The sequence below is a fragment of the Populus euphratica genome, unplaced genomic scaffold (genome assembly GCF_000495115.2).
Source record: "Populus euphratica unplaced genomic scaffold, PopEup_1.0 scaffold210.1, whole genome shotgun sequence".
Taxonomy (NCBI): Eukaryota; Viridiplantae; Streptophyta; class Magnoliopsida; order Malpighiales; family Salicaceae; genus Populus; species Populus euphratica.
The window spans coordinates 8186-25913 of record NW_011500094.1 but is presented as its reverse complement, the minus strand read 5'-3'; the positions used below and the strand labels follow the sequence as shown (position 1 = coordinate 25913).

The 17728-nt window shown below is 36.9% G+C and overlaps 2 protein-coding genes and 1 long non-coding RNA gene across 3 annotated transcripts; 2 read left to right on the top strand and 1 right to left on the bottom strand.

The window, feature by feature from the left end:
- The first annotated feature begins 9794 nt into the window (after positions 1 to 9794).
- Positions 9795 to 11058, top strand: LOC105109204 (uncharacterized). Its single transcript, XR_839193.1, has 2 exons — positions 9795 to 9971; positions 10920 to 11058. It is a non-coding gene; the product is annotated as an uncharacterized LOC105109204 (long non-coding RNA).
- A 1525-nt stretch (positions 11059 to 12583) lies between these two features.
- Positions 12584 to 13245, top strand: LOC105109203 (uncharacterized). The gene has a single exon (XM_011003822.1). The coding sequence runs from the start codon at positions 12674 to 12676 to the stop codon at positions 12959 to 12961; it is 288 nt and encodes a 95-aa protein (XP_011002124.1). The 5' UTR covers positions 12584 to 12673; the 3' UTR covers positions 12962 to 13245.
- A 1836-nt stretch (positions 13246 to 15081) lies between these two features.
- Positions 15082 to 16788, bottom strand: LOC105109202 (chlorophyll a-b binding protein 7, chloroplastic). Its single transcript, XM_011003821.1, has 5 exons — positions 16656 to 16788; positions 16193 to 16375; positions 16038 to 16075; positions 15431 to 15945; positions 15082 to 15323 (listed from the first exon to the last, which is right to left on the bottom strand). The coding sequence occupies exons 1-5, from the start codon at positions 16709 to 16711 to the stop codon at positions 15306 to 15308; spliced, it is 810 nt and encodes a 269-aa protein (XP_011002123.1). The 5' UTR covers positions 16712 to 16788; the 3' UTR covers positions 15082 to 15305.
- Positions 16789 to 17728: the final 940 nt, after the last annotated feature.

Genomic DNA, 17728 nt, shown 5'->3' with positions numbered 1-17728 from the left:
TATAATAGAGAATAAAGTTTGTGAATCTTTATTCTAAATGTCTCATGATATATTTATATTTAATCAGTCTTGTTTTTTTGTGAAGAGAAGAGTTTAAAGTATAATTTTACTTTAAGAATATTTAATGAATATTTATATTAATATTTGATGAAAATATGATGATCATTGTAAAATTTTTATACACTTAAAAGAGGTAGAGAAATTAAGATTCAAGACGTTAAATATAACTGAACCCATAAAAACCGAGCTCTTCCCCTAGTTTAAGCTCATAGGTTAAATTGAGGGCCAATTTTAGTAAGATTGCTGAGGGATAATAAAACCAAAAGATAAGACCAAAGTGAAGAAGATGAAAAAAATAGGAGGTAGTTTTAAAGTTTACGTAAAAAATTAATTGTGGTCCTACTTTCTCAATTATACATTTTTCGTTCCTATAGATTTTTTAAATTCATTATTGATAGGAATTTTTTTTTTTGAATCATTGTGTTAAAAAGATGAGAGAGAAAGTCATTAAATTCTAACTATATAAGCATATGGCGTGTAGACATATAATACTCATTGTATTTTGTTATATATAATCATCTATTTTTTTATTCATAATTTTTTTTCCTTAATGTTAAAAAAAGTATTAGCATCACCTATACATTTATTTTTTTTATTGGAAAAAAAGTGTTTAACTTGAATTAAATAAACGCGTTAACACTTCTTTGCATTTATTAACATAAATAGTTTTCAATTTATTTAATTAAATGTATCTATAGGTTTTATTTATTTATTATTAAGGTTTCTTAAAAAAACAATTTAAAAAACCTACTTATATTTCTTTTTTTAAAAAAAAATTATCTAACTCGTGGCAAAGCATAAGTCAAATAGCTAGTATATACTAACAATATTATGAATTCCAAACCAAATTTGGATATTATTTCAAGTTTTCTAAAGAGGTATTAACAAAAAAGGTTAAAATATGTGGGATAATCATTCTATATATGCCTTTGTTTATTGTGGATTGTAATAATAAAATAATGATTTTGCACCATGAAAAAACTCTTATATTACTGTCTTTTAGGGTAAAATGATATTTTTCTTTAGATCATTTATCATTTAAGAATTTTTCAGGCTTGCTTTTGCATAGGAAAATGACTTTGATACCCTTAAAAAAAACATTTAACTCTACTCAAAGGTCTTATTAGGCATTTCACTTTTTTTGATATAAAGTAAAATTACATATTTGACCCTGGGGTTAAAAAAATTAACCATTAACATAGAGGTATTAGCATCTTTTCATATTAATTTTTTTGTAATTGTTAGTTTGGTCAAGGGTGATAATGTAATTTATTATTTAATAATTATTTTTAAAATTAAAAAGGCTATAGCATATGGGAAGCGTTGCATATTTTGGGTGGCATATACGATGTCTCTTAGTGGTTAAAAATATGTTTTCGTTGTCTCACTTTATTCTTCGTCATGTCCTTCTCTTTATTAGGTGATGCGTGTCATGTAAAAGTGGTCAGTTGATAACTTTTTTTTTTTCCTTTCATTTCTCTCTTATGAAAAACAAACTAAATGCAACCCTCATTATTACAAGTTTTGTAGAATTCATCCTTTTAGTTTTGATTTTGGTCCTTTTATCTGTTGTTAAAGTTTTATTTATTTTCAATTTAATCCTTCAATTTTAATTTGTATATATAATGTTTTTTAATTTGGTCATTCTACTTTTAATTTCTTATTTTTTTTCTTGTTTTTTTTTTTAAAGATTTTATAGTTTTTAATTTTATCCTTCAATTAATTTTATGATTTTTTTCAATAATAATAATATTAATTTTAGTTTGGACCATTTTTTTTTATTTTTTTTATTTTTTTCTTTGTTTTTTTGTCAAAGTTTTTGTGATTTTTTATTTTATTTTTAAAATCAAGTTTATGATTTTTGTTACAACAACAACAACAATAATAATGATAATAATAATACTAATAATGATAATTATAATAGTTGTAATGATAGTGACGATAATATTTCTAATAATACAATAATAATGTTAATAATAATAATATGCTTGCAGAATTTGGACAGGTTTTCATAATGAACCGATTGTACATGAGTATCACCATTAGGCAGAATGACATTAATGGAATAAATCAGGTTACCAAGCAGGTCTAGCTCAACCAATACTCTAGCATAGGAGAGCCTTGACGTCGTAGAAGTTAACTTACCACATTAAAGAGTTTTTCCAATAACACTAGCAATCTTTGATAAATATATTAAGGACCAGCATTTGAAAGGCAGGTTTGGAAATTTTATCCAAACAGGTACCTGGTCATCTCATTAGAAGCAAAATCAAAATATTCAGGCATAGACTTCAACACCAAAGGTCTCCCATATACCAAACAAGGACCACCAGATAAAACAAAAAGCTTATCATCCTCATTATTGAATTTGTTAATCAGCCTTCCGGAATCATGTATAGTCAAAGAAGCATCACATTTCCAGGTGTTTCCTATCATACTAGTCAGAGCTTTGAACCCAGGAAATTTCCCCGCCACATTGGCCACAACACATAACTTCCAAACATCACAGTTATTGTCTAAGTCACCATCTAACAAGGTATAATTCTCAGCATTACTGGAATCAGAAAAATGAACAATTGTGGGACAATTAGCTGTGTTACGGTTGGAGGAGAACATGTCTCTCCATTTCCCCGCAGCAGGTTCTACAGGCTTAGAAATACCTGAATAAGGAAGAGTAACTTGAGCAGCAGCCACTGAATCATCATTTTTAACTCCAACACTAGGGGACATGAAGACACCATCGCTGCTAGCATGAGGTGTTCCCCCTTCTAATTCTTCATCTTAGAGTGTATAATCAACCGCTTCCTCTTCAAAATCCTCATCATCAGGGCATTCCTCCACTGTCACTTGCAGAATTCTTAGCCACACAACTGACAAATGTTCTAAGGCCCCTAAAGCTAGGGAATCGAGCACCAAGGGAGTTCAAGACACTGTCAGACATGAGGGTGTTGATGATGGTCTGAAGCCTGTAGCAAATTGTCAACATTTTTTCTCAACCACCATCAACCACCCTCTCCTTTAACAACCACCATCAACCACTTCCAACCACCATTCAACCACCATCAACCAACCTCAACCACCCTCAACCAAGTTGCCAAGGCTCTCCTATAAATAGAGATAAAGAGAGAGAAATGTAATAAGTGGAGTGAAATTGTGGTGAGAGCAAAAGGGTGAAAGTGTGGTGAGTGCAACTGTGAGAGTGAGAAAATACAGATTTGAGAGAAACACCGAGTGTAAGAGTGAAACGCCCGGTTAAGTGGGATTGTACTGGGTTGAGTTGAGTGTTTGTATCATTCCTCCAATAATATACAATCTGCTGCCTCCGTGGACGTACCCGATTTTGGGGAACCACGTAAATCTGTTGTTTGTATTTTATTTGTGTTTGCTTTTGGTTTAGTATGCGCAACAAATTGGTATCAGAGCATCAGGGAAGCTTGAACACTGAAAAAAACACCTTTTTTCAGCTCTTTGTTCAAAGTTGCAGAATTTTCAAAGTTCTCAGATCTTGATTTTGACCACCTGTGGAGATTCCTCTCGTTGATACGAGTCCGGCGATATAAAGATCATCAAAATCGGAGTTGAAACGAGCCCTGTAGAGCTCGCCGAAGTTTCGCCGGAAATCTGCCGGAAAAACCAGACAGTGCCGGAAATCTCACCTGAGAAGACAGCCACGTCATCCGACACGTTGGCGCTGAGTCACCATCCACGTCATCAACAGAGGGTCCACATTGCCATGTCATCAGACACATCATCTAACAGTGACAGAATATTCTCTTGACAGAATAAGAATATTCCGTTGACAGTAAGAGAATATTCCGTGACAGAATATTCTTCATCAGAGACAGAATATTCCTTCCCTGAGTTAACTCGGTCAGATTGATTTTTTGGCCAACTCAGTGATTTTTTGACCGGTTTTAGGCCGAGTCAAGTTGGTTCCTAGCATTTTCAACCATTCCGGACGCAACCGTGGTGTCCGTTTTGTGAAACAGCACACCAAAGTTACTGTTTTGGCTCTTTTGAGCATAAAAGTGCATGTTTTAACAATTTCGGGAGCCTATTTGTAATCCAAAGACGTCCTAATGGCTGATATTCCAGAAGAAAAATTAGTGGGAAATGCTAGTATACCTCCACAATATATCCCGGTATCGAGTACCAAATTTGAGGTGGAGAAGTTTGATGGGAAGGGTAATTTTGGCATGTGGAAATGTGAAGTCATGGATATGCTTGTCCAAATGAATTTGGATTTCACTCTAGAAGATAAACCGGAGGATTTGGATGATAAAAGCTGGGAAAGGATAAATCGGTTAGCTTGCAGTTCCATCCGACTTTGTCTTGTAAAGGATCAGAAGTACGCCTTTTCAGAACAAAACTCTGCAAAGGAATTATGGCAAGCACTGGAGGACAAGTTTATGAAGAAGAGTATAGAGAATCGTCTCTACTTGAAGAAAAGGATCTTCCGCTTTCAGCACAAGAAAGGTACTTCTATGAATGAGCATCTGAATGATTTCAATAAAATGATAGCTGATTTGAAGAATTTAGATGTGGAAATTGATGATGAAGATAAAGCTCTGCTGTTATTGAATTCACTGCCTGACACATATGAACATCTCGTCACCACTTTACTGTATGGTAAAGAAAAGATTAAATTCATTGATGTGTCCAATGCTTTGGTGAACAATGAGTACCGGAAGAAGGATCAGATTGTTCACAAAGAGTCAACGTCAGAAGCATTGACAGTTAGAGGCAGAACAAACCCTAGAAGATTTCGAGGGCGAGGGAGATCTCGCTCAAAATCCAGAGGAGAATCATCAAACAGACGATATCTTGCAAAGGATGAGTGTGCCTTTTGTCATAAAAAGGGGCACTGGAAGAAAGATTGTCCGATCAAGGGCAATAAGGAAAAAGATGAACCAACTGTGAACGTTGCACGAGATGAGGATGAACGAGACTCTGCATTCATGGTCTCATCACCAGAAAACCATTCTGGTGAATGGATTCTTGATTCTGCATGTTCCTATCACATGTGCCCTAACAAGCACTTATTCTCGAGACTCGAGGAGTTCGATGGAGGAGTTGTGTTGATGGGTAATGATGATGTTTGTGAGATCAAAGGGATTGGGACTATCCATCTGAAGATGCATAATGGGGTAGTCAAGACACTGACAGAGGTACGGTATGTACCTGACCTGAAGAAAAATCTCTTCTCACTTGGAGTCCTAGAATCCAATGGTTATAAGATTATCATGCATGGTGGAGTCCTGAGAGCAATCCGTGGTGCATTAGTTGTCTTAAGAGGCACGAGGAAAGGAAACTTATATTTCCTGGATGGATCTACTGTTACCGGTACAGCAGCTGTTTCCAAAAGCATAGAAGATGATGAAGCAGATAATTCCAGACTTTGGCACATGCGTTTAGGGCATGCTGGTGAAAAGGCTTTGCAAGGATTGGTCAAACAAGGTCTATTAAAAGGCGCCAAGACTGGGAAGCATGGGTTCTGTGAGCATTGTGTTCTTGGAAAACAGACAAGAGTCAAGTTTGGCACTGCGGTACACAATACAAAAGGGATTCTTGATTATGTTCACACAGACGTATGGGGACCTTCAAAGAATGAATCTCTTGGAGGTAATCGTTGGTTTGTTACTTTTATTGATGATTTCTCAAGACGAGTATGGGTGTACATGATGAAACACAAGGATGAGGTCCTTGATATCTTTCTGAAATGGAAGAAAATGGTGGAGACTCAAACGGGAAGGAGAGTTAAGACTCTTCGGTCAGATAATGGTGGTGAGTACACTTCAGATCCTTTCTTTAAAGTTTGCCAGGATGAAGGGATCAAACGACATTTTACTGTGTGTAAAACACCACAACAAAATGGAGTAGCAGAACGCATGAATCGCACATTGGTAGAGAAAGTCCGATGTATGCTATCACATTCAGGACTAAGCAAAGTGTTCTGGGCGAGGCATTAAGCTATGCTCGTCATATTGTTAACCGGTTACCTTCAGCAGCATTAAATGGAAGAACCCCTTTAGAGGTATGGTCAGGCTCTCCTGCAAATGATTATGACTCTATGCGTATATTTGGTTGCTCAGCATATTATCATGTTACTGAGTCCAAGCTAGATCCTAGAGCCAAGAAAGCTATATTTTTGGGCTTTAGTGGAGGAGTAAAAGGTTACAGACTCTGGTGTTCTGAATCAAAGAAAGTGATTTTGAGTAGAGATGTCACTTTTGATGAGTCTGGCATGTTACAACAAGAGAAATCACAGGAGAAGGAAAAACAGTCTGGTGATGCACAACAGGTGGAGTTGGAGACTTCAGTCATTCCTATAAAGACTGTTCAGACAATCTCTACTGAAGGAGATTCAGATGAAAGTTCAGATGAAGAGGATGCAACAACTTCAGCAACCACACAACAAGAATCCATTGCAACGAGTAAACCGAAAAGAGTTATCAAGAAACCCGCTCGGTATTGTAACATGGTGGCTTATGCACTTCCGGTGATTGATGATGGAATCCCCTGCACCTACAAAGAGGCAGTACAGAGTGTAGAAAGTGCAAAATGGAAAGAGGCAATGGATGAAGAGATGAAATCTCTCCACAAGAATCAGACTTGGGATTTGGTACAACTCCCTAAGGAAAAGAAGACAATTGGTTGCAAGTGGGTATATGCTAAGAAGGAAGGTAATCCAGGAAAAGACAACATCCGTTTCAAAGCAAGATTGGTAGCAAAAGGCTATGCTCAGAAGGAGGGGATAGATTATAATGAGGTATTCTCCCCAGTTGTTAAGCATTCATCAATTCGTATTCTGCTAGCCTTGGTTGCACAGTTTGATTTGGAGTTAGCCCAACTTGATGTGAAAACTGCCTTCCTATATGGAGATTTGGAAGAGGAAATTTACATGTCTCAGCCAGATGGTTTCAAAGTCACTGGGAAAGAGAATTGGGCTTGTAAACTGAAGAAGTCATTGTATGGATTGAAACAATCTCCTCGCCAGTGGTATAAGCGATTTGACAAGTTCATGATAGAACATGGATACACACGGAGTCAGTTTGATCATTGTGTATATTTTCGCAAACTTCTTGATGGTTCTTTCATCTATTTGCTCTTATATGTGGATGATATGTTGATTGCATCAAAGAGCAAAGTGGAGATTGATAGACTGAAAGCTCAACTGAGAACTGAGTTTGAAATGAAGGACCTTGGAGAAGCTAAGAAGATTCTTGGCATGGAGATTCAGAGAGACAGAAGAAAAGGCACAATCTGTTTGACACAGACCCAATACTTGAAGAAAATTCTAAAGAGATTTGGGGTAGATGGTAAGACCAAGCCTGTAAGTACACCTTTAGCTTCTCATTTTAAGCTAAGTGCTTCAATGTCTCCACGCACAGAGGAAGAGCGCAAGCATATGGTTCAAATTCCGTATGCAAATGCAGTTGGTGCATTAATGTATGCAATGGTTTGCACGAGACCAGATATTTCACATGCAGTCAGTATGGTGAGCAGGTATATGCATGATCCGGGAAAGGGTCATTGGCAGGCAGTTAAGTGGATTCTACGGTACATTCATGGCACAACTGATATTGGTTTGAAGTTTGAGAGGGATGATAGACTCAAACAAAATTTAGTTGGTTATGTGGATTCGGACTATGCTGGTGACTTAGACAAGCGTCGTTCCACAACAGGCTATGTGTTTACACTTGCTAAAGGGCCTGTAAGTTGGAGGTCAACTTTACAATCAACAGTAGCTTTGTCAACAACTGAGGCAGAGTACATGGCAGTAACAGAAGCTTTCAAGGAAGCTATATGGTTACATGGGTTGATTGAAGATTTGGGAATTGTTCAAGAGCACGTGAATGTCCATTGTGATAGTCAAAGTGCTATTTGTCTTGCAAAGAATCAGGTTCATCATTCCCGCACCAAGCACATCGATGTTCGATTTCATTTTGTTCGAGAAATTGTGGATGAAGGAGATATTCTGCTACAGAAGATTGGTACCGCAGATAATCCAGCTGACATGCTCACAAAATGTGTCTCAGGGATCAAGTTCCAACATTGTTTGGACTTGGTCAACATCTCTCGGTGTTGAGCACCTTCAGGGTGCAGCGCCATATGGCGCATTAGAGGCAGCATTGATTGATCACAAAGATTGGATGGAAAAATCTTGCCAAGGTGGAGATTTGTAGCAAATTGTCAACATTTTTTCTCAACCACCATCAACCACCCTCTCCTTTAACAACCACCATCAACCACTTCCAACCACCATTCAACCACCATCAACCACCCTCAACCACCCTCAACCAAGTTGCCAAGGCTCTCCTATAAATAGAGATAAAGAGAGAGAAATGTAATAAGAGTAGTGAAATTGTGGTGAGAGCAAAAGGGTGAAAGTGTGGTGAGTGCAACTGTGAGAGTGAAAAAAATACAGATTTGAGAGAAACACCGAGTGTAAGAGTGAAACACCCGGTTAAGTGGGATTGTACTGGATTGAGTTGAGTGTTTGTATCATTCCTCCAATAATATACAATCTGCTGCCTCCGTGGACGTACCCGATTTTGGGGAACCACGTAAATCTGTTGTTTGTGTTTTATTTGTGTTTGCTTTTGGTCCAGTATGCGCAACAATTTAATACACTGTTAAGCTTAATTGTGGTTGAATCTGTCTAGCACGAGACTCAACGTATCTTCACTGAGATGTGCTTGTATTCTAGAAAATTTATACTTGTAAATTTTTTTTAATCTAATATTTTTTTGATAAAAATATATGATAAATTACTTAATTTATCCTATATGTGTAAATCTATCCTGTTTGAGAATGTATAGATAATTCTATAATAACTTTACATTATGGCATTGCTCTCTTCTTTAAATTTCATTGTTATTCGTTAGGTGACATGTGATATTTAATTTATTAAAATTATACGATTAAATTGATAAAATAAGTAGTTAACATAAATTTTTTAATATGTGAACAAAAAATTGATGAAAAACGTGCTTTGTTAATTCTGCGTTTAATTAATCGAGCTAATATCGAATTCTATTTTTTTTCTCCTCAGGAAGAAGCAACCCAAGCAAGTAGACTTGTCAAAGGTTTTAGATTTCAAGTCAATTTCGTCAAAACGGTAAATTAACTACCTCCTTGGATTATCGTTTTTATTGAAGTTTTGATCAACCTGTCTTCGGCTTGGTAAGTCGGCCTGGTACCAATCTTGCATTTTCCATGCTAGCTAGTCTAAAGTAAATTTAAATTGCGTAATTATGAGTCGATGCATGGAAGTAGTTGCTTGTTTGGAAATGCTAATCGTTGATTTAAATATATTTTCTTTTCTTTTTAATTCAGATTGATTTAAGGTATGTTTGGGAGTGCTAGTGTAAGTGTGGAATTTTTTTTTTTAAATTATTAAAATAATATTTTTTTATTTTTGATATCAAAAGAATAAAAGAATATAAAAAAATTAATTTAAAATTAAAAAACTCATTTATTTTTAAATCATGATTGGACCACGATGAGAAACAAGGCTTCTTAAGTATGTTTAATCGAAAAGGCAAAAACTTCGCAGGTTTTTATTTCACTCATGGGGCATTGAGTGTTGATGAGTAATGCCAATGGATAAGGAAGAGCTAAATAAGTTTCCCGCAGCCTCCCAATAGAACTAATCACAAAGCAATCCATGGGCCTCCAAGTGACCTGTTTACTGCGGAGAAAGAGAGGAAAGTGCTGGCGGAGGACGAAAATGCGCCCCATAGTTTGACCTCTAGGCCCAGTGGTTGTCAGCAATGGAGATGCTCATAGGTGGTGTTCGTGAGGAAGATAGTTCATCAGGAGGAAAGACATGAAAGTCCGTTTCAGCTTCTGTTTTATTGCGGAAGTTGCGGTGGAGTACCCTTGGACTGCAATTTGACTGGTCTAAGGTAAGTGCTTTCACTTTTGCTATACCTATGCTAGTTTTGTAATCTTCCATCATGTACCAGCATGCATCTGTTGTTTGTATTATGAGATTTTTGTTCATTGATCATTCAATTTCATGCTACAGTGAAAAGGCAGAGCGCAATGCCTTTAGGGTTTAGGCATTGCCCATCAGTCTTTTTCTGTTTAATTTGGAAGTTTTGTGTTTGAGCTTGTCCATTAGACTTTTTCTGGCTGACAAATTAGTGTAGATGCTTTAATTAGTATGAAGCATGGACCCTTTTATTTTATGTAGTCCCCTGTTGCTTCTGTAAGGTTTAATTTTGGCATTGCAACCCAGGCGTTTGCTTACTGGTTACAACGCCCATCCTGTCCCAATGCATTATGAATGCCCTGGAATTTGATCACTCAATATACAGCCTCGGCATGGTACGGTGTGACTTCTGGAACAATGTTTATACTTCACATGAAGTGATTGTAATAAACTTGCTATCAAGACTATTCCCTGATTTCCTACTAAGAGGTGCATAATGTTTAAGACATAAGCATGTCTGAAAGTAACAGTTTAATTTGCTTTTACGTAGGATTTTGAGAGCTTGTGCCTGGAGATAGCAGCTCAGTTTAATCAGTCTCTGGTGAAAACAATTGTCCACTTTTTTTGTGCACAGAAAGTATTGTCAACTTACCGCAGTTTAAGAACACATTTGCATGTAAGAAGATAGTCTTTAACCACTTAAACATTGCTGCTCAAATCCATATCAAGCCACCTTACTTGACTAGAGATCCAAGCTAGTCCTTTTTGTATTTTAGTTTATTTGTCATCATCATCTTTTAGAGGATGATTTCTGTAACACCTGAAATGTATTGACGCCGCATTTCTTTTAGAAGGTATGCTTCTTATATATAACTTGAAATGAATTTAAATGTGTTTTTTTTTTTTTTGTGTGGTGCAGCGTTACTACAAACTATCTCTTCCACATAACAAGATCCCTGATGAACTCTGTCAGCTGGCTAAGAAAATGGCTGCTCCTGCAACGCCCATGTGAGAAGAATTTCAGCCAGAAGGTGCGATAGTAAACTATTTGACACCAGGTAATTATCAATTGCAAAAATTAATTGACATAATTGTGCTTAGCCTGCTGTTCTAGTGACTTCTGTTCCTGCGTATTTAATTTTGTTGCATATTAATTCCCTGCTTTGATTTCTGATCATTACAGGCGTGCCTAGCTAGGATCTTTTCCAACAAAGAAAATACTGAAATCGCAACCCTTGAATCACATTTCTGTGATGAGAAAGATTTGTAAGAGTTCATCAGAACCTCGAGAATCAACATTAACATCAGACAAGTTTTTTGAGAGTATTAAATTCTCTCTCTCTCTCCCCCTCTCTTTCAAATGCGAGATTTGATTAAAGATTCAATTGGAATGATTTCAAGAAGAGAGGTTTTAATTTTTCTATCTGCTACTCTTCTCCCCTACCAAATCAGTAAAGAGTATTCTCCTTCAAGTCCCCAGTAACCATGTGTGAATGGCTACCTTCACACACCAATGGAATGGTATCTAACTCTAGCTGGGGCAGATTGTTCATTATTTCTGTAATTTTGAGCAATGAACTCCTCAAACGTCAAATCCTGCTGATAAGACTCGTGCCGAAAATTTCTTGTAATCTTCCCAGTGCTTGGCTCACACACGCTGTTTTCGCCTGGAAGGTACGTGCATAATAATTCCAAGTCAGCCGGAAGCACGCGCTCGATATAATATAAAAACATTCGGCAATGATTGACTAATGCAATATCGGTAGATCTTTAGGGTTTGAAAAGAAGCGAATTGTGGGTACGTAACGGCCAATTATTTGACAATAAACTATCCAGCTTTTAGACAAGTGTTTTATACAGTAGTCGAGAGTTTGCCTTCATTAACCAATAATAAGAAACCTTAGTAGTTTTACTTTTTATTGAGAACTTATATGACGGTTATGAAAGTTGAAATCTTCCGTTTGTCACTCGCTACAGCCGCATTCTTAAAGAATTTTAATTTTTTAATTATTTTTTATGTCTTTCAATTCATATCAAGAATAAATTTTAAAATTAAAAAAATAATTTTTACTACATTTCTAAATAGGAATGAACGAGCAAAAAAAAAAGGAGAGTTTTTTTGCTAATAAACATATATGACGGTTATGGAAGGAAAGCATATGAAGGGCCATCAACACATGGAACATGGATAAAAGATGGGACAGCCGTCCGGGTATCAAACAGCAGTGACAAGTAAAATGTGAAACGCTCCAAACAAGGAAAGAAGACGTGGTCCATCTGGAGAAGTCTACTAGCAAAAGCAGACGTGGTCCATCTGGAGAAGTCTACTAGCAAAAGCAGACGTGGTCCATCTGGAGAAGTCTACTAGCAAAAGCAATAATGTAATCGTAAGCTGACACACCAAGAAAAAATCAACTCCAAACAAGAAGAAGCAGCAACGTCGCCCACCAAAAAATAAAATGATATAAAATATTGTTCACTACACTACAAAAACAACTCCCAGCCACCACCAAACACTCACGCGTCTACGTTTAGATTTCTATCACCCCTTCCCTTAAAACCAAACCAAGATTTACCATCCAAACAAACAAGAAATCAAACTCACTTTCTATCTTCTCTTGCACAACTCGTATCTCTCTCCCCGTCTTGTTAGTTTTTGTTCTCTGAAGGATAATGGAACCGACTGTTTTGACCCAGTTGGCAACGGGTCTTAGTGTGCTAGCCGGGGCGGTTCTGGTCAAGTCGGTTATGGGCCAGAAGCCCATGGCTGGTCCGACGTGCCTATCTTGCAACGGCACGGGTCGAGTCGCTTGTCTTTGTTCCCGATGGTCAGACCGAGATGTGGGTTGCCGGACTTGTTCTGGTTCAGGTCGCATGGCGTGTAGTAGCTGCGGCGGGACAGGTACTGGTCGGCCTATTCCGGTTCAAATCTCTATGCGGTCACCAAACCGCCCATCTTGACCCGGTTCGTGCCTTAAAGATTTGTTTTCGGGTCTGTTATGGTAGTGAATATTAGTTAATTTCTCGCTCTCTCTCATATTTCTATGGAAACTTCTTTTCTTTTTCGGATTTTCCCAAACTCTGGAAAAGATTAAATTGTAATATAATACAAGTTGAAGAGATACTTGGATGGAGAGAGGGAGAGGAGATGGAAGATTAGTTGGTTGTAACTTGCAATGAAAGTGATGAATACATTGAGTACTGAAATTCTTATAAAAATCGACAACTGAGAAGTTTAAAGTAGTCGAATTCTTGTTTGCTTATGATGTTCGGTATTGATTCTCTATGATCAGGCATATAGTTTCTATTGTTAAAGCTTATACTGTGTATGAATGTTTCTGTGAAGTGGCATCTCATAGGTTAATTTTTGCGTGTTTGAGAATATCTTAGTAGTGTGTGGATTCTGATTTATTTCTAGATGGCTGAGAATTTACAATGAATTCTTGCATATTAGGAAATCCAGTCTATATATACCAATCTTCGAATGAAGATCAGTGTGCCTTTACCAAATCCATCTGTGTCGTTTGGTGCTATGATTTCTGGAGTACGACTCAGCCATTTTTGTGGTGTATCGTGTATGAACTGGATGTTAGGCAACTGGTGCGCTTTCCACGAGTAAAAACGTTCTGAGGGTATAAAGTGCTTGTGGGTGTGATTGTCACCAATTAATTAATCACTATGATATAATTGGGAATGAAAGCTTCTTATTATTACACTTTAATTACTTGTTGTTCGTTTATTTACTATATATACCCGTTGCGATTAGTAGATTTATTTGACGAACCCAGTAAAAATGACTTGAATAAAAGATTTACTTGATTACTTGATGCATGGGGTGCAAACAAGTTTAATCTTAAGTAAATGCTGAAAATTAGAACTATGATAGTAGAAATAAAGAGATCGCTGCCAATAACCCCAGACCTCATTGGAATTTTATAGGATGGGTTGGATGAAAGTGCTGCTTTGCCTCTCACATTGTTAGAGACCTGTTATTAGCCTCTTGCTAAACAGAATGTAAAATGAAGGAAAGTAAACAAGAAGAAGAAGAAGAAGAAGAAAAGTTAGTTTTCATATAATGAAGATGCCTGCCACTACTCGTTTAACTCAAAGCAGAGGAGATTAAACTTAGATTTGAATGTAGACATCGCCTTTTTCACAATAATTTTAGAAATAAATGATTTAAATCTATCTCAAACAAATAATTTATTTTATTTACCCGTTTAAATGTTGTGTTCTGTTTCTTGGCATCTGTTTTGTTTTCGGTAATTAATTTTCGCAACATTTAATTTCATTTGTAATTGTTTTTATCTAGAGCTTCTCTTTTAAAAGAGTAAATAAAGATAAGAGTTGCTAAACGTTGGAGCTGCCAAACTCAATTATATCTGGGTTTAATCATCTAATGTGTCTAAAAATAAATGGATGAATTGAGTTATTATATTTATTATCTTTGAACTCAGCAAGCACTAAATTCATGTTTTTTTGTTTTAAACTCTAAAAAATTTTAGACTTAATGATTATAATGAGTTAGAAATATTTTATTATACAATGAGCTAAAAATATTTTATTTAGATAAATTGGAGATATTTTATTTATACTGTAACCTTTAAAAAAAAAGGCTTTATGAACTATAAAAGTAATGAGAATATCTTTCAAATGTAGATTTTGAATCTCCATTTTTCATGATATATTTATTTTTAGTTTTTTTTCTAACATATGATAATTTTTTTTCAAAAAGATATTTATTTAAACATTAATTTTTTTAAAAAAATTCATCAAATGAGATTTTTTATAGACATAGGCACTAAATTAACCATTTTAGTTAGGAAAAATAGATCAAATTATCAAAAAAAAAAAACTCATTATCTAAGAGATATAAGCCCTCTACTGGAGAGTTAAATGGATTTATTATCACCTCTTCAATTTGCACATTATCTCACCAGGATTGATGCTCTACTTTCCTCATATTAAATAAATTACTGGCACATGGAGAGTTAAATGCCATGCCTCCACTCAGAATTTGAAAAATTGATGGATGGGCAGTGGGTGAGAGCCTTGGCGATGACGAGCTCTGAAGTTTCATGTGGTACATGATGGTTGCGTTTCTGGGCAACTTTTGTTACTAGCTCAAATATATCGGTGACATCTAAGTTCAATGGGTGGTTTTTGTACATAGCAACAGCACTCTATGAGAAATCATAACGATCAGAGACATTACAAGTTCTAGCGATGATACAAAGGTTGCATCGACAAATACAAATATTTCAAGCACCTTCCTTGATTAGGTAAGCGTCTTCACCAGTGTTTCTCACTTGGGGGTGAAAGCCTGAAACATACCATTCGTAACAGTCAGCTCAATTTAAAACGAACTTGTTCTTGCTGTATTATTTACATGTTACTACTATTGTTTAGAGTGCTAGGGGGTGCACTTACAGAAAAAATGGTGGCATGACCAGGATCTGCAAGGTGAGCAAAAAGGTTGTCGATAGGACCAGTGCCGGTGTAAATGTGTTGGAACCAAGCACCCATCACAGCCAACATAGCCAATCTTCCATTCTTGATCTCCTTTGTCCTCAATTCCTTGATCTTCTCGGGAGAACCACTGCCCCATCCAAGTGGGTCAAACCATAGCCCACCTGGGTAACCAACATCAGTACCAGTGAGCTTGTTGTTCGGGAAGATAGGATCAGTGTTAACACACCCTGGCTTGAGAATATCTGCCCATCTCCTCCCTTCAGCCCAGCCAATAAAGAACAACTCAACAATGAAGAGTGTGGTGGTGTCAGTGAAGTATTCAAGTTCTCCAGCAGTGTACCATGAGGGGGTGTTTAGGATGCCAATCTTTGTTAGGAATTCTGGGATGAAAATACCAGCAGCACCTAACATTGCCCATCTGCAGTGAACAAGTTCTGCTTGCACATTCCATCTCAGAGTTTCAGGATCAGATCCTGTTTCAGACAAATCACAACATGCATAAGTATTTCATGATTGGTTATATTGAGTAAATGGCCAGGACCTCATGGTTAATTAGCTCACTTACCAAGACCTAGAGGATCAAAACCAAAGTCTCCAGGGAGGCTGCAGTTGAAAACAGTTAAACAAAAATTTAGGATGCATAGCGCAGCCCTTGAGTGTTTTCATGAATGAAAAGAAAGAAGGAGAGGTTTGGGGCTAAAGCACAAGTCTTTAACTGACCTTCCATCAAGCCATGGAGGAGGGGTGCTACCAGGGAACCAGAGGGGTCTATCAGGGTCAGCTGCAACACAAACTGTAACTGATCGAGCTGCAGTTGGCGTTGTGTACCTTTTCAGTCTCAATTTCTTCCCACTAAGAAAAGAAGCCTTTGTTGACCCAACAAGGAACCCAGTCTTCTGGGAACTGCAATATATTTTCTAACGTGATTCACTTCACAGCACTTTTTTTTTCTTAAAAAAAAAAACTAGCGTTATTTTTCGGCATCCTTCCTTGTCTAACTATGGTTCAAAATTCAAGTGTAATTAAGAGTCAATCTAGAATGAAGGAGCACGATCAACTTACTAGGATTGAATCATTTCTAACATACTTTAAAAAAGTTTTAGCATATGTCACAAAGCTAATAGTTGTAGCATCATTAATGTAGTTGGTCTTTATGGGATTTGAGACTTGAGAGAGGACTTGCCTGGAAGAAGAGATGGAAACAGCTGCAATGGCAGAAGAAGCACAAACAGAAGCCATTTTTGTGGCCAAAAGATTTCCTTCCGAAGCGTTTGTGCTGTGTTTGAATGGTATATGGAGGTGGGTTGCAAATTTGTTAATGTATGCAGGGGCTTATCTTGAAGGATAGGAGAAATAATGTCTAATTGGCTACTTGATTGCCATGTGGCGTGCAGAATCTGATATCAAGCATCTCTACCTCTACCTCTTCCGCTTACTTGGATGAATCAGAAATTGGTGGCTCACATTCTCAGTCATGTAAATGATATATCTAAAAATCAATTGCCATTTGGGCCCATGGTGTCTCTGTAAGCTGTCAATACTTGATAATAGATTAAATCAATTACCATTTGGGCCCATGGTGTCTCTGTAAGCTGTCAATACTTGATAATAGATTACAGGTGCTACGATGCAGATGCTTCACATAAAGGATCTGTGGAAAAAGATTATGAATGAGCTCTCTGAATTGCCCATTTGCTAGAGAACTGTAAGATAGCCTGGCCCATCTGCAAGTTCATATAATTTCTGTTGATAGCAGCTAACCACAGTAGTAGCTGTGGACTATGGTTTGATGAGGAACTTTGATTTTTAGGCCCAAGTCCTCAACTTACCAGAAATAATTCAGCCCATTATGAATCACATTGAAGCCGTTTGTGATCCCCAGAATCGGTTTCCTTGGGCCTTAGGGAAAAGCTTCTCCTACAACAAAAGAAAAGGGGGGAAAAAACAAAAAAGAAAGGCACAAAAAATCCAAATCACAAGTCTCATTGAACCCCACACAAAAACATATACAAGTGCTATTTTTTTTAATTAATTTTCGAACAGAAAGTTACATGAGGCCACAACTTGGTTCTTATCTTCCTATCTGAGAAAATCAGAACCCATTTAGTATCATCGCTTTGAAGCTGATAAATGTCATGCCGACAACCACACACATAGACGCAGTCTTATCTTTTTTCTACCGCCTTGCCCTTGCACGTCCAAAGTAGAAAAGTCAGCCAACTTGCACTTATAATAACATGTGTAAGGACTTGGGAT

Coding starts and splice junctions, on each gene's coding strand:
- LOC105109202 (XM_011003821.1), bottom strand. CDS start 16,711: ATGGCTTCTGTTTGTGCTTCTTCTGCCATTGCAGCTGTTTCCATCTCT. Junction 16,376..16,655: donor GTTTCCATCTCTTCTTCCAG/GCAAGTCCTCTC, acceptor AATATATTGCAG/TTCCCAGAAGACTGGGTTCC. Junction 16,076..16,192: donor CCTCCATGGCTTGATGGAAG/GTCAGTTAAAGA, acceptor TTTCAACTGCAG/CCTCCCTGGAGACTTTGGTT.
- LOC105109203 (XM_011003822.1), top strand. CDS start 12,674: ATGGAACCGACTGTTTTGACCCAGTTGGCAACGGGTCTTAGTGTGCTA.